This window comes from Nesoenas mayeri (genome assembly GCF_963082525.1).
Source record: "Nesoenas mayeri genome assembly, chromosome: Z".
Classification (NCBI taxonomy): Eukaryota; Metazoa; Chordata; class Aves; order Columbiformes; family Columbidae; genus Nesoenas; species Nesoenas mayeri.
In genome coordinates, this window is record NC_137542.1 from 58,277,538 (window position 1) to 58,291,728 (window position 14,191).

The 14,191-nt window shown below is 38.6% G+C and overlaps 1 protein-coding gene across 1 annotated transcript; it reads left to right on the forward strand.

Annotated features, from left to right (window-relative positions):
- Nucleotides 1–267: 267 nt before the first annotated feature.
- AGXT2 (alanine--glyoxylate aminotransferase 2) lies at nucleotides 268–12,504 on the forward strand (the record flags this gene model as incomplete). Its single annotated transcript, XM_080362890.1, has 13 exons — nucleotides 268–303; nucleotides 646–830; nucleotides 1,144–1,267; nucleotides 2,358–2,452; nucleotides 3,588–3,681; nucleotides 4,736–4,829; nucleotides 5,863–5,963; nucleotides 7,068–7,160; nucleotides 7,969–8,101; nucleotides 8,782–8,870; nucleotides 10,256–10,405; nucleotides 10,767–10,865; nucleotides 12,394–12,504. 13 exons carry the CDS (start codon nucleotides 268–270, stop codon nucleotides 12,502–12,504), a joined length of 1,404 nt encoding a protein of 467 aa, XP_080219016.1.
- Between the last annotated feature and the right edge of the window lie 1,687 nt (nucleotides 12,505–14,191).

Below are 14,191 nucleotides of genomic sequence, written 5' to 3' on the forward strand. Positions count from 1 at the left end.
CCAAAAAAAGATCTCAGGAAAAAAACCAAAACAAAAGCAAACAAAAAACCCCAAACAAAAAAAAACACCAACAACAACAAAAAAGGCAAAAAAACAAACCCACCCCAAAACACACACCTTGTTTTGACTGTGGCTTGTGTGTTCTATAACTGAGCTTGTTGAGAAACTCAGCTGTGCACTTTGATAAGCATTTGATAAATCTTTTACTATTTTGTAGTTGCCTTTAGGCAGCAGAAATGGAAAACTTCTCTCTCCACACAAGCAAAAATGCCTCCTTGTGATTTTGTACCTGAAAAATACAAAGTAAGTCATACATATTATACTGAATTTAAGTAAGACTTCATTACTAGATATGAGTGATACGCTCATCTGCTAGTCAGTGCATTAAACATCATTATAAAATTTGCTTGTTTAGTGAAAACCCCATTGTGTTATAATCAGGATATAACATACAGATGTATCCCTGTGCCAATTCTATAAATTATGGCTGAATTGTTGATTTGAAAAACTCTAAGGAAGAGTGCAGAACAGCGATCTTATTTTAAAAGCTGAGCTTCAAAGGGTTGTAGAACCCTCTGTGTGGCAGAATTTGTTAAAATCTCTTCAGAAAACATAAATGTATACTGACTTTTTTATTCCACTCAGTCCTATTCGTATGAAAGTATGCAGAAGATTCGTGAACAAAGTATTTCTCCTTCACTGCGAATGTATTACAAGAAGCCATTGTTGCTGCATCAAGGACATATGCAGTGGTTGTTTGATTACAAAGGACAAAGATACCTTGATCTCTTTGCTGGAATTGTCACTGTCAGTGTTGGTCACTGTCACCCGTAAGTTTGGTACTGTTTGATTTATACTGTAAAATACAACAAGAGATACCTATGTTGGTTTTGTTCTTTGTTAATCTGTGGTACTGTGAGCCTAAAAGTAGGATATAGTTCACTAAATGGTCGTGTATGTCTTACATTAAGGTCAATTTCCACTACATTTTGAATAATTTGTTCATTTCATCTGTATCTTAATCCCCCTGGAAAATGGTGCAGTGTCTGTATTTTCAGAATTAGCAGCAGGTAGGTGTGTCTATGTATGTGTGCACACGTGTGTTGAACTGAATACCTTTGTCTCTTTTTGTGCTACATGCAGGAAGGTAACTATGGCTACCCAGAAACAGCTTGCTCGCCTGTGGCATACCACTAATATCTACATGCACCCATCAATCCAAGAATATGCTGAAAAGCTAACTTCTCTTTTTCCAGATCCACTTAAGGTACTTTGCTTCTGGCAGGAAGAGGGGCTGATGAAGGGGGAGGAGAGGAATCTGTTTATAAGAAATATTGAATATAAAAGTATTTATTTAATACATGAGAGCCGTGATATCTGTGTACAGAAAACCTGTGTGGGGACTTCAGCCTGTCAGATAGAGTCCTCAAAGCCTTTTCTTTAGATCCAGATGTAGACAAGCATAATATCCCAAGTTGTGGTTCTGTGGGTTCTGTCCTTCCAGTTGGCACTATGAAGGGGCATTACCATCTTAAAAATCACTGAAGAAACTAAGATGTGACCTATTCTTATATGTAGCCAGCCTTAGTTTGCTTGCTCATGGAAATTAACAGTGAAAAATATTTGACAGTAATGTGGTGAGGTTTACTGACATTTAAATAAATAAACCACATAAATGTCGTGTTTTGTATATGAAGAAACAGTAAGAAAAATATTGTGTTTGCTTTCAGGTAAAATAAGCTGGTCATAAAATGAAACTAGGTCAGTCGAAGAGTGTGAAGCTATTAGAATCTTAAAAATGGAAGAAGAGTTGAAAAAAATATAAAGCATCTGCATAGTTTAAGCAGTGGAGAATCTCAGTCACTTCTGAAAATTAACTTTAACAGCTATGACACTAGAATTTGAGCAGTTTTCACCTCTGAGAACCTGTATTCAGAAATTTGTTCCCAATAGCAAGCTCTGCTTAACTGTTCTCTTCCATGGCTGTGTCTGTGTATGTCACTCCTAGTAACTAACATTCAGGGGCACCGTACATCCCTTTTTACCTGTGTGAAGTATGTCTCTATTCAGTCATGCTCAGTTTGACCCAGGCACTTCCATTTTTCTTTGAATTACTGTTCCATTCTTAGGAAAACCTGGAGACTCCGACTCCTAAAGATTTTCTGTACTCTCCCTGAGTAGATTGTCTTGGTCATAGTTTTCATCTGGAGTGTATGGACAATATTAGCTTTATTATTATGAAGTCACCTTGCGGTAGTGATAGGTTGTAGCTCATAACCTTCCTAAATGACATAGTCCCATGCCAAACAAGGAGGTGGTGGTTGTGCACTGTGTTGATCCTAAGCATTCTTCTGTAGGTGGTTTATCTAACAAACAGCGGGTCAGAAGCCAACGATTTGGCGATGTTCATGGCAAGGCTATATACTCGTAACTTCGACTTCATCTGTTTCAGGTAATGGTGACAGATATTTACAAAACTCCTTTGTGTGGTCAGTCTCTCTTTGCCTCAAGCAAGAAATAATAGAGAATTCTTTAGCCTCGGATCTATTGAAGAGAACACTATAAAATTATTTTATTTGACAAAGAGGATTAAAAGAGGAGCTGAAGATTTGATACAGTATATTGGGACTAGTTTGCATACAAGGCACAACATGAAATTTTTGCTTTTGTCACTTAGAAAAGGATCTAGTCTCCATGTTCAGCATGTGCTTTGGTGGATCTTTGTTCAGGGCCATAGCTGGCTTCAGCAATTGCTACTTTATTCCTTCATTCCACCCCGGCAGTGCCCCTCTTTGTGAGGGTACAAAGGTACTTCTGGCATGGCAGTGCAGTGAACCGCAGCAGGGAACTGCTCTGGCTGAAAGCTAGCCTGTTGCAAGGATTTTTTGGTTGGTTTGTTTTGCTGCTGTATTTTTCTGCCAGATCCCTGAGCCATAGTTCACTGTACAGGTACACAAACAGCTCTTCTGGCCTGACAGCAGAGGTGGTGCAGGGAGAGTGCTTTGTAAGCACCAGTGTAAGCAGTTGTTCTTCCTGTGCATCCCAGGCAGCCTCACATACTAGAATAAAAGGCCTTCTTATGAACAGCTCTATTGTTCTGTTATTCTATTCAGCAGAACATTCGGTACCCATCTATCTTGTATATTCTCATTAATGAACTTTTGCTTTGTGTACAAAACTGTCAGCAAACCACCATGTAGTTTAACAATTGGCAGCATCTGTTGGAGAGTGCAGCAGTTCCCAAGATTCACGGAACAGAGATGTTTGCTTTGTAGGGCTCAGGTGCTACAGCAGAACTTCATGAGGCACTGTCTGAATTGCTGTTGGTTCTAGTCATTGTTCTCTTCTTGCAAATATTACCTCACGATTTTAATATTTGAGATTTCAGGAAACCAATGCAGATTTGCAGTCATGGATCTTCCAAAACCAGAGCAAAAAATGGCAGTAGGAATCTTCTTGTTTTGAGTGTAACAATGCACATTTTCCCCAGTATTTTGTATCTCAGAAGCATGCCTTCTCAGAACTAATATTGCTGCAGTCTCTTCTTGGAAATGAGTGATGTTCATGTACTCTCTTTGTTTGCACAGAGGAGCGTACCATGGAGGCAGCCCATACGCGCTGGGACTGACATCTATTGGTCTTTATAAGCATGGTGTTGCCAATGGCTTTGGCTGCTCAACAGTGAGACTTCTATTATTTTTTAAAATAACCTGGGTAACCCAAGAGTGTATTTGAATATGTCAAGAATTAGTACATTTTCTATCCTCAAAGCCACTAACTAAACTGCAGTGTAGCTGCTCCTGCTGTGTAAGTACAAGAAGAGGCTGAGTCCCCTTTCCTTCTTTTTATGCTAATTTGGAGTCAGAACAGCCATAACAGAAGTGGTTGTGATTTTACAGTGCTTTAGTCATGCTTGGTGCTTGCATGAAAGTCTATGTAAGGTGCAAAGTAATAAAGCTCAGAACCCCTTTTCTCTAGTTTATTTTGACAAATCTGTGCAAGGCTGCTTTCAGATGGTCTGAAGTAGGTCATCCCCTAGAATAAAGAATGTGTCCATCGTCTCAGTAAGACAGGAGATGTAGCTGTTAAGGAGATCCATTGAGGATAAGTGGCAACACGGTATCACCCTGCCCTTGAGCAGATGGGAATGACTTTCTGTCTGCTAGAAGCTGACATGTGCTACTCTGATCTGTGTCAGTGATAGCACTGGCTATAGGAAGGCTTCTTTACAGCAGCCTCCCAACCTGGCTCAATATATGTGTTCCCTGCAGTCGCACTGTGTTTCGTCAGTAGTCAGGTTGAGAATGCTGGACTTCCCAATTTCCAATCTGTAAGTACTCTACTAGATCTGGCTGCCTTCTTGTATTGTGCGGATTTTTATCATACTTCAGATTGTTGAAGTACTTCTGGCAACTCAAATTGTTGCTGTTACTCTTAGATGATCAAAACTGCTGACTAACTTAAAAAACAGAACAAAGGAAATCACCAGTTGAGTGACTGTTGATGGAATAGTCTGAACTTATTTCCAAAACAAGTCTCTCTTCTACCATTTCTTGAGAGGGAAGTTTGATATTATTCCACACATGTTCTTCAGACAGGTCACTTGAACTAGGTATGCTCTTTTGCTCTAACAGACTTTCTTTTAGTCTTTTCCAGTAGTCATTCCTAAGTATGATCAAAACATCTCTTTGAAAGGTGTCATAAAATCTATAGCTATTTCTCTTATGCTTGACAGACAATGTTACCAGATGTTTTTCGTGGTCCATGGGGAGGCAACCATTGTAGAGATTCTCCAGTGCAAACTATTCGAAAATGCAGCTGTTCAGAAGGTTGGTCAATGACAAAAAGTATTTGGCTTTTAGATTAGAGAATACTAAAGGACTATGGAATAGCTTATATTTACCTCCTCAGAATAGGTAGACCTCTAATTAGGATTTGCAAGGGCAACCAAAGAAAATATTGCAGAGAACCTCAGGCACCTGCTTGTGACTGAGAAAAATTTTAGGCAGGTGACACCTCATATTCTCAGATGTCTTCTTAAAATCCTAGCTTTTGTTTACAGCATTTGTCATGATCAACGCTGGAACCTGGGGAACTCAGTATAGCACATCTGCAAGAACAGAAATGCTGACTGGGGTTTTCTGCTGTTTCTGAAGTTTTGACAGCTCTCCAGCTTTTGTTTTGGAATAATATAAATAGTAAGGATAACCTGAAGCCAGCGGTAGGCCAAAAGTCTTATATGAGGTGAAACATTCCATACATAGCACAATGTGAAAGCCCCTCTCCTGCAATTACAGTGATTTTTGCCACTGTTTCAACAGGTGTTCCTTAGTATTTTAATTAACATGCATACATAACAAAATGTTTTCCTTTTAGCTTTGCCCTGTCTAGTGAATGGGAGCATTAGCCATACTAACTCCTCTGTTCTTTATTTCAGTATAGACAGGTGCGCAGCTGTATTCTCCAGAATCCTCATGCCTGCACTAAACTAACAAATCCTTATGTCCTACGCTGATGTTATTAACCCGTGAGAAAGTGTCTGCTTATTCCTTTTGCTGATGTAGGTGATTCACAAACACTTTCTCTAACCTGCAGCTTACTGACCTGTATAATGTGCAACATTTTAATGTCTGACAGCTTTGCCTTGCTGCTTTGGAACTGGCAATCCTTAGAGTATAAATGGTTTAAGAGAAAATAAAGCACTCTCTCCTTTAGTGCTTAGCCTTTTATTCAGTATTTGAGACATGACATTTACCATGCAGTCAAATAATACTTGTTGCTTAGATGTGTAATTTCATGTTTTGGAGTGAGTTTTATGTCATTTTAAGTAAATTCCCTTTGAACTATTTCCCCTGTATACAGGTGTTTGTCATGCAAATGACCAGTACATTGAACAGTTCAAAGATACTCTGAATACCTCAGTGCCAAAGACAATAGCTGGATTTATCGCCGAACCCATTCAAGTATGTAGTTTGCCATTTCTTGACTGTAATAGCAGAAACAGTGTGAAACACTCAAATTTGATATTTTTTAGCTACATCTTAAACACAGACTTCTGGTTATTTTTATTATTCTTAGATAGCTTAAACACTTTAAATATTTGAAAGAATTGATACATTGTCTTAAAATTTCAGCTTTTGTCACTGATTTGAGTGGAGCTAGAATTTTGCTCATGAAGTTATATACAGAGAATCATGATTAAACATATACACTTCTTCTACATTTAAACAGAGAGTATGGAGCATGCTATTGTTTAGCTTCTAAAATCTTCATCCAAATTTCATGTTGCCTTTCTCGTTACTGTTTCTGTAAACTTTAACTCAATCCCACTTCCACCTCTTCCCAGCCATGTTGTCTGCTCTATTTTTAGCAGTTGTCCAGCAATGCTGCCCAGAGGATTCATTTGGTGCTTCACCCGGATTTCAGAACTTCTGTATATGTGGTCCTTAAATAGGAAAAAAGGGATAATATAGACTTGGAACCATAGAGGGAAGAAAAAAATTGTGAGAACTGTGACCTCAGAGAAAATTGGAGCTGTTCTCTGTTCTTGCTTTCTTCTAAGCCTTTATATACTTTACTCTTAAGAAGCCATTGCAGCCCATATATAGAGTGGAATTGCTAATTCAAATAAAAAGTAGAAAGGTGAAGAGAAATTGAAGAAACAGTGTTTTAAACCAATTAATGAAAGATGGGTCATGAATTCTCTGGTTAACTTTGTCATCACACACAGTTCCTGGGTTTCTCAGTGTGGAGGTTTTCAAGGTACACATTTTGGCAGCTTATCTTTGATGGCTTCTGTCAAACAGTGATCAGACTTACAGTATGGCCTCCTAAACATTTATAACAGCACAACTAATGGAACTGCAAACTACCCTGTGGAATGGGAATAACTAACCTGAGCAGGAACTTCTTAAAGCAGTTTCACTGCTGAAGCCAGAAACTTGAGACATGTTGGTTTACTATTACTTGAGGGCTGCTGGCATTTTTTCTTATTGTAGCATAGTCACACGGTGGAACTCCTGTTTCCTTGTCTGTTCCTGAAGAGATTGTCTCTTTTGTCTTGGCAGGGTGTTAATGGAGTTGTTCAGTACCCAAGAGGTTTCTTGAAGGAAGCTTATCAGCTAGTACGGGAAAGAGGGGGCGTTTGTGTTTCAGATGAAGTGAGTTCTTTTGACATAAGACTTCTAGACTTTGAGGTACCTCTGAAAGTCATCTTAAAGGAATCCAAGTGAATGAAAACTGGAAGCCTGGAAATAATCTAAATGAAATGCTGTATATCTCATAACTTAAGTTTAACACAGTGCATCTTTCCAAGAATTGGAGCCTCCCAGTCTTACTTTCTTTATTCTGCTATGTGGTATTCTGATTTTAGACATAGGTACTTTTATTAGCAGGCCTTGGTCCTTACCATTTGGAAGCAGTAAATTTACACAGATATGCAGGTGATAAATACCTGCTGTGATGTGAGGTGTGTCAGTAACACTTGCTTTTATGACTGTTGTTGGCATACATAGACTTTAGAGGGAGTTGATTGCTGTACCTCTGCGAATACATTTATAAACTGAATTTGCTTAGCTAAAGCTAATAGTAGCAAACACTTGAAAGAGGGGGTGATATGTACCTCAAGCATTGCAGTAGAAGTCAGCAATCACAGAGTTGCAATTTGGAAGTGTGATAAGCAACTGCATTTCCTCTCCATTTTGAAATAGAAGCTGCAGCTTATTTATGCATCTCACCATGCCTAAGACACGGTGATATGGTATCTCTTTCATATGTGAAAGAAAAACCCCATTAAAATAAACAGTACTTTGTGCAAAGCTATCTGAATAAGGATCCTAATGTGAGCTGACTCCATATGTAGTTGCAGTTTAATGCAAATCAGTAACAACAGAAATACAAGAAAAAAAGTAATCATATTGTTTTATGTTAGAAAGTAATGGGAATTTCTCTGGATTTTTCTTTTGAAAGGTACAGACAGGTTTTGGACGGACAGGCAGCCATTTCTGGGGATTTCAAACACATGATGTAGTCCCTGACATTGTTACTTTGGCAAAAGGAATTGGTAATGGCTTTCCAATGGCAGCTGTTGTTACAACAAAAGGTATGCAATCTGAAGTGTTCTGTTCCACTAAGGATTAAAATAGAGCAAATACAAAATATAGTGTACAATAATTACTTACTGTAGAGATGTATGTTCTAACAGCTGAGCTTTATTAATAATCCTTGTCTCAATCTATCTTTTGACAAACGAATTGAGTTCTCATTACTCACTTGTTCTACCAAGTGCTGTGCTATACCAGAGCAAAGCCTTATTTAAATGGGATTAATTGTATAACTGAAGCAAAGATGACCTTGTGAATCATTGGTAGAGCTGGTAATAGATCTTGGAAGTCCTCAATTGCAATCAACTAATCAATGTACTACAGATACATAAGGCAGCACATTAGTCAGCTACTTGATTCAAACAATGACTGGCTAAATCTAGTGAAGAAAATTTGTAGATGTCAGTTTAAGGGCACAACTGGCAACCTATGTTAGAAGTGTGACTTTTTTAAAAAAGTCTGGGTTTAGCATCTGCTAGACACTATAGTTTTAGGAAATAATTACATTTTGCACAGACTGCTTGTAGGGAAAAAAAAGATGTTCCTCTTGCATGGTCTCCAGTAGAATCAGGGTTGAAGCACAGCAAATTTAACTTAACTGTTAAGTTAAAGCAGATAAGTACTGATAACAAATGTAAGGCAACTGTAAGAGTGATCAGTGTTGTCCTTTTTATTTTAGAGATTGCAAGTTCCTTGGCTCAAAACCTTCACATTAATACATTTGGAGGAAGCCCTTTGGCCTGCGTAGTTGGAGCTGCTGTTCTTGATGTAGGAATAATGTTATATAAATGTGTATATTCCACATTCCTTCTTGTAGTAAAAAAGAAAAATCTCTACATTTATTCTTACTATAGAGTTATATGGGGGAGATTTTTTTAAAACAGTATGAAATGCAGAAATATATGCATGTAGTATACATACATGGCCATTATGCCCTATGTATAGAAAAAAATAAACTCCTAGTTAGTTCCACTGCAAAATTTCCATCCCTCTAGCAAGAACAGGAATTCTCTAATTATGTTTTCAGGATCATCTTTCTTTGTCTTACTTATGTTCTTTACTTTGTTAATAAAAAAGTAGGAAACATTTTTGAGAAACAAAAGCTGTAGCAAAATCTTTCATAGGAGTACAGAAATAAACAGCTAAACCAAATTTATTCTCTGGCACCCATACTTAACAAATTTGTTTGGACTCCACACTTTTACCTTATGCCTAAAATGCCATAATGACCAGATTCTTAAAAATACTTCAGGTTAGGATTCCTTTTGAAAAAACAATCCCTCATGAAAAAGATAATATAAAAATTTGCAACATATTTTGCTTATTACCCAGCAGAAAATCAGTCAGTGGGAGTAGGTCACTATTTAATTTTTCTTGATCATGTAAAGACCCTTTTTCCTTTAATCTCGCTTCATTACAGCAGACACTGTTTCTGCTCATGTAAGTTTCCTGAGTGTTTTGAGGTTTTAAGCTATTTTATAAGATGGCTGATCATATAAATAAAAACATTTGGAAAAAACGGTTTACAAATAAGAAAGTCTGAAACTCTGTTTTAGGCTTTTTAGATCTGAAGTACCTTGGAGCCTGGATCTGAAATAATTCGAGGAGAGGAGAGGAGAGGAGAGGAGAGGAGAGGAGAGGAGAGGAGAGGAGAGGCAATTTTCTTAATGAATTTTCTTAATGCAAATGTTAAGTTCATAAAGCTGTTTGTGCATGTCATTGCTGATACCTGGCTGCGTGTCAGAACTGTGATTAAGGAGAGCAGAGTAAGTAACCAAAAAACCCAATTGTGATTATGATGTTGATGAATCTAATTAAAACACCCAAGTTGTTTCCTAAAAGGCTGCCTAGTACACGTAGGTATGCCTTGTCAAATTATCCTTTTTTCCATGATATTGGAGAAATAATTAAAATATTTCTGGTAAGATTTTGAAAATACACCTATCAAAACAACATCAAAATATTATGTTCAATTGTACTCTGATGCCTTTTGAGGATTGTAAGAGAAGAAAAATGTAAGGACTGTAGTAGTGAAGGAACATATTCTGGACGGAAGTGAGCTAACCATAATGTGTCATCAAGCTAAATGGGGATTAACCAACTGTACTGGAAGCCTGTCCTGCAGAACTGTCACTGTGCACCATTTTAACCAGGCTATTGAAGAAGATGGTCTACAAAAAAACAGTGAGGATGTGGGAACTTATATGCTACTGGAGCTGGCTAAACTACGGCATAAATTCGAGATTGTTGGAGATGTCCGTGGCAAGGGACTTATGATTGGGATAGAAATGGTGACAGATAAGGTTAGTAATTTACTTTATTCCCTTCAATTTACAGTGTCGTTGAAAGCTTTATCACGTTTTATTTCAGTTGGAGTAATAGGAACATTTTATATTAAAAAAACAGCTAGTGAAGTGAGAAAACATAACTCTGGTTAAAAATTAGCCAGGACATTCCAGCACACAAAATATTTCACAAGCTTTGAGAAAACACTGACTTGTCTACCTTAATTGCATAAACTCATCTTAAAAAGCAGATAAGTTATGCAGGTAATGTTTTCAGTCAGAGATAGGGATGGGATTTATTGGAGAGGCTGGAATATACATCTTTTTCATATAACTAATTTAGAATACCTAAATGAAGTTTAATGTTCATTTTCCTTAGGACAGTCGCCGCCCTCTTCCAGCTGAGGAAGTCAGTCAGATCTGGGAGGACTGTAAAGACATGGGGATTCTGATCGGCAGAGGAGGACTCTACAGTCAGGTACTGAACCTCTGGTTACATAAAGCTTATTTTCTGTACTGGTGAAAAACATGTCATTTCCCTCAAGCCAAATTAATTTAGTAAATAAACTAGAAAACATATACTCTTGGGAACTAGCTCCGTTTAATTTTGCATAATTCACAAATTCAGCAGGAGCTATTTGTTTCTTTTCAAGTGTGCTGAACTAACTCTAAGCTTGCAATTTTCCTTGAGAGGGATGATCTCCCCTAGAAAAGCAATTTACTATAATGTGTGTAAATCAGAAGAAATAGGCAATGTTCAGGTCTGCTAAGTCTTTGCTACTGTTTAGGTTATCGTCTCACCTGTTAGCACAGAGCAAGTTTGGTTTTGCCAGTTCTTTCATTCTGGAGAGCTGATAACATTCCACTGGATGATAATTTCAAATGTTATAAATAGCATGTTTTGCAATGCAGCCTGAAAGTGAAAATCTCCCGTGAATGGGCATCAGCCCACCCCAATGGAAGATGCATCATGCTGTACCCAGGGCACAGTGTCACCAGCTTCTTCCAGCATGAGAATTAACAGCAGAGAGTTGCCCTAGGGCTGGTCAGTTTGATAAACCCCTCTGACAGAGAAAGCAGCTCCAGTATTGAATAGATGAAGTATGGCTAAAATAAGTAGGACACTGCATCTGTCGCCTCATCAGCTCTTCCACAAGGCACAGACAAGAACATGGGTAACAGGCTGCAGTTCTGAGTGCAGTAAAATCTGATTCTGTCTCATGAGAGTACTGTTCATCTGTGAATTTCTCTGTTTATCCGTTGGGTGTTGTGGGTGGGAGAGACCGATATTCCACTCTTGCTGCATAAAGTCCTGGGATATGATGACAGAAAAAATTAAACTGAAAGTTTAAGATTCTTATGGAAGTTAAATACTCTTGGAAACATTATAATATAGATCAAACGTTTGGATTTGAGAACCTAAGTTCTTGACAAGTTGAACTGTGCAGAGAACCCTTTCTGATCAACATGCAATGAAACTATAGTACTCTAAATGAAAGTTAGCATTTAGTGATTCTCTGTTACTACATCCCCTTAGAAGCCTTAAAAAAACCCTGTAGTATAAGAGTGAATCAGCTGACACAATGCAGAAGGCTGCCACTCACCATAGGTATTACTTTTCCCTGTGGCAAAGCTGCCAAAAAGGAAGATACACTTATGTCTCTGTTCTTTCTTAACACAAACCCATCTAATGTTTTATACTAGCTCTGTCTGGAATAACAGAGATGCAAATGTGACCTACTCTAGTCAGGTCTCTTTTGGAGGCAGTTGCTTTGTCACAAGAGTGAAGTGAGGAGTTGGATGCAGCGAAGTCCAAAATGGCCCCACTTCAAAATGCATTTATAAGAAGCCTCAGTCCCTACACTGCTATTCTCCTACAATATTATTTTTCACACTTCTGGTTAGATTTTTGGGGGCAGAAGGTGAGCACTGACCCGGATGGGCTGTTAGAAGCTGTATTTTTTTCCATGCAGTGTTAAGGATTTCCTTTTTTTTCCCGTTTTTAGACATTCAGAATTAAACCTCCTATGTGCATTACTAAAAAGGATGTCGACTTTGCCGTGGAAGTATTTCATACTGCTTTACAGAGACACATGGAAAGAACAGCTGCAAAATAGACTTGTTTCATTACATGAGATGCATACAGAACCCCTGATAACTTGTCAACCAGACTCAGCACTGATCTGCACTGGATAACAAGATCATCATCCGAAGCTGAAGTACTTGTTCAGTATCATAAGAATAGTCTGATAGATTGAGCGTTTAATAGGCTCTAATCTGTTTTGTAAACATACAGTTCAGTTATACAGTAGTGTCATGTATTAGCTGTACACCTATTCTAGCATTAGCATAAAAAAAAATGATTGGATTAACTGACTATCAGATGAAGAGGCAAACATATATTCATCTTTTATCAAAGAAAGTAATATAAAAATCAGTCATTTTTAGAAAGAGTGGTAGGAAAATAATAAAGTTCTTGAGAAAGTACATGTTGTTCGACTCTGTAGCATCTACAGTCGCCTCGGGGGTGGTACTGGTGCTGCTGTGCACTGCAGCATTTACTGCTGGTTCTTAAATGTGTTTTCACAGAAGCACAACACACCATGAAATGTCTGAGTATTGGTGGAGGAAGATCTGGTGCAGGGCTGGCTGGGACCAGTGCAGGGTAGTCCCCAACTGCCTTCCACTGCTACCCCCACTCCTGAAATCTTTGCCCACTAATAGAATCTTTGTGGTTGGAAGAGGCACTTGAGATCAAGTCCAGCCATAACCTAACTCTGGTACTAAGCCATGTCCCTAAGAACCTCGTCTATGTGTGTTTTAAAAATCTCCAGGGATGGTGACTCCACCACTTCCCTGGGCAGCCTGTTCCAATGCCCAGCAATCCTCTCTGTGAAGAATTGTTTCCAGATATCCAATCTAAACCTCACCTGGCACAATTTAGGCTGTTTCCTCTGGTCCTATCACTTGCTACTTGGGAGACCAACACCCTCCATGCTACAACCTCCTTTCAGGTAGTTGCAGACAGTGATAAGGTCTCCCCTCAGCCTCCTTTTCTTCAGGCTGAACAGCCCCAGTTCCCTCATCAGACTTGTGCTCCTGACCCCTCACCAGCCTCATTTCCCTTCTCTGAACTCTCTCCAGCACCTCAATGTCTTTCCTGTAGTGAGGGGCCCAAAACTGAACGCAGGATTCAAGGCGGGGCCTCACTAGCACTCAGTACAGGGAGATGATCACTGACCTGGTCCTGCTGGCCCCAGTATTCCTGATACAAGCCAGGATGCTGTTGGCCTTTTCAGCCACCTGGGCACACTGCTGGCTCATTGTTCATCAACACCCCCAGATCCTTTTCTGCTGGGCAGCTTTCCAGCCACTGTTCCCCAAGCCTGTAGCATTACAATACATACAAGCACTTGTAAAACACATAAATTACAAAGTATTTCATTTTCTTTAAATAAGAAAAAAATTAAGTCAAAAAGTAACACTGCAGGATTCAGTGTGTGAGATATCACCTAAGCATAGTCAGTCTCTGGCTGAACAGAGCGGAACATAACTGGAAGTTTCAAACAGAGTTAAAAATGTTTACTCTAAGGATACAGTGTAATTAGAGCACAAAAAAAAAAAAATCTGTGTGCACACAAAAGTTAAAATACTTCTAATTACAGTAATTATTTTTATTGTGGGGCTCTAATCCAGTCCTCATCCTCTTCAAAATACACTCTACTTCTTTCTGATTTTGGAATTGCACAGCACATACATTACTCATTCAGCAAATTCTGGCTGTTTAAGTAAGATGCTGTGTTT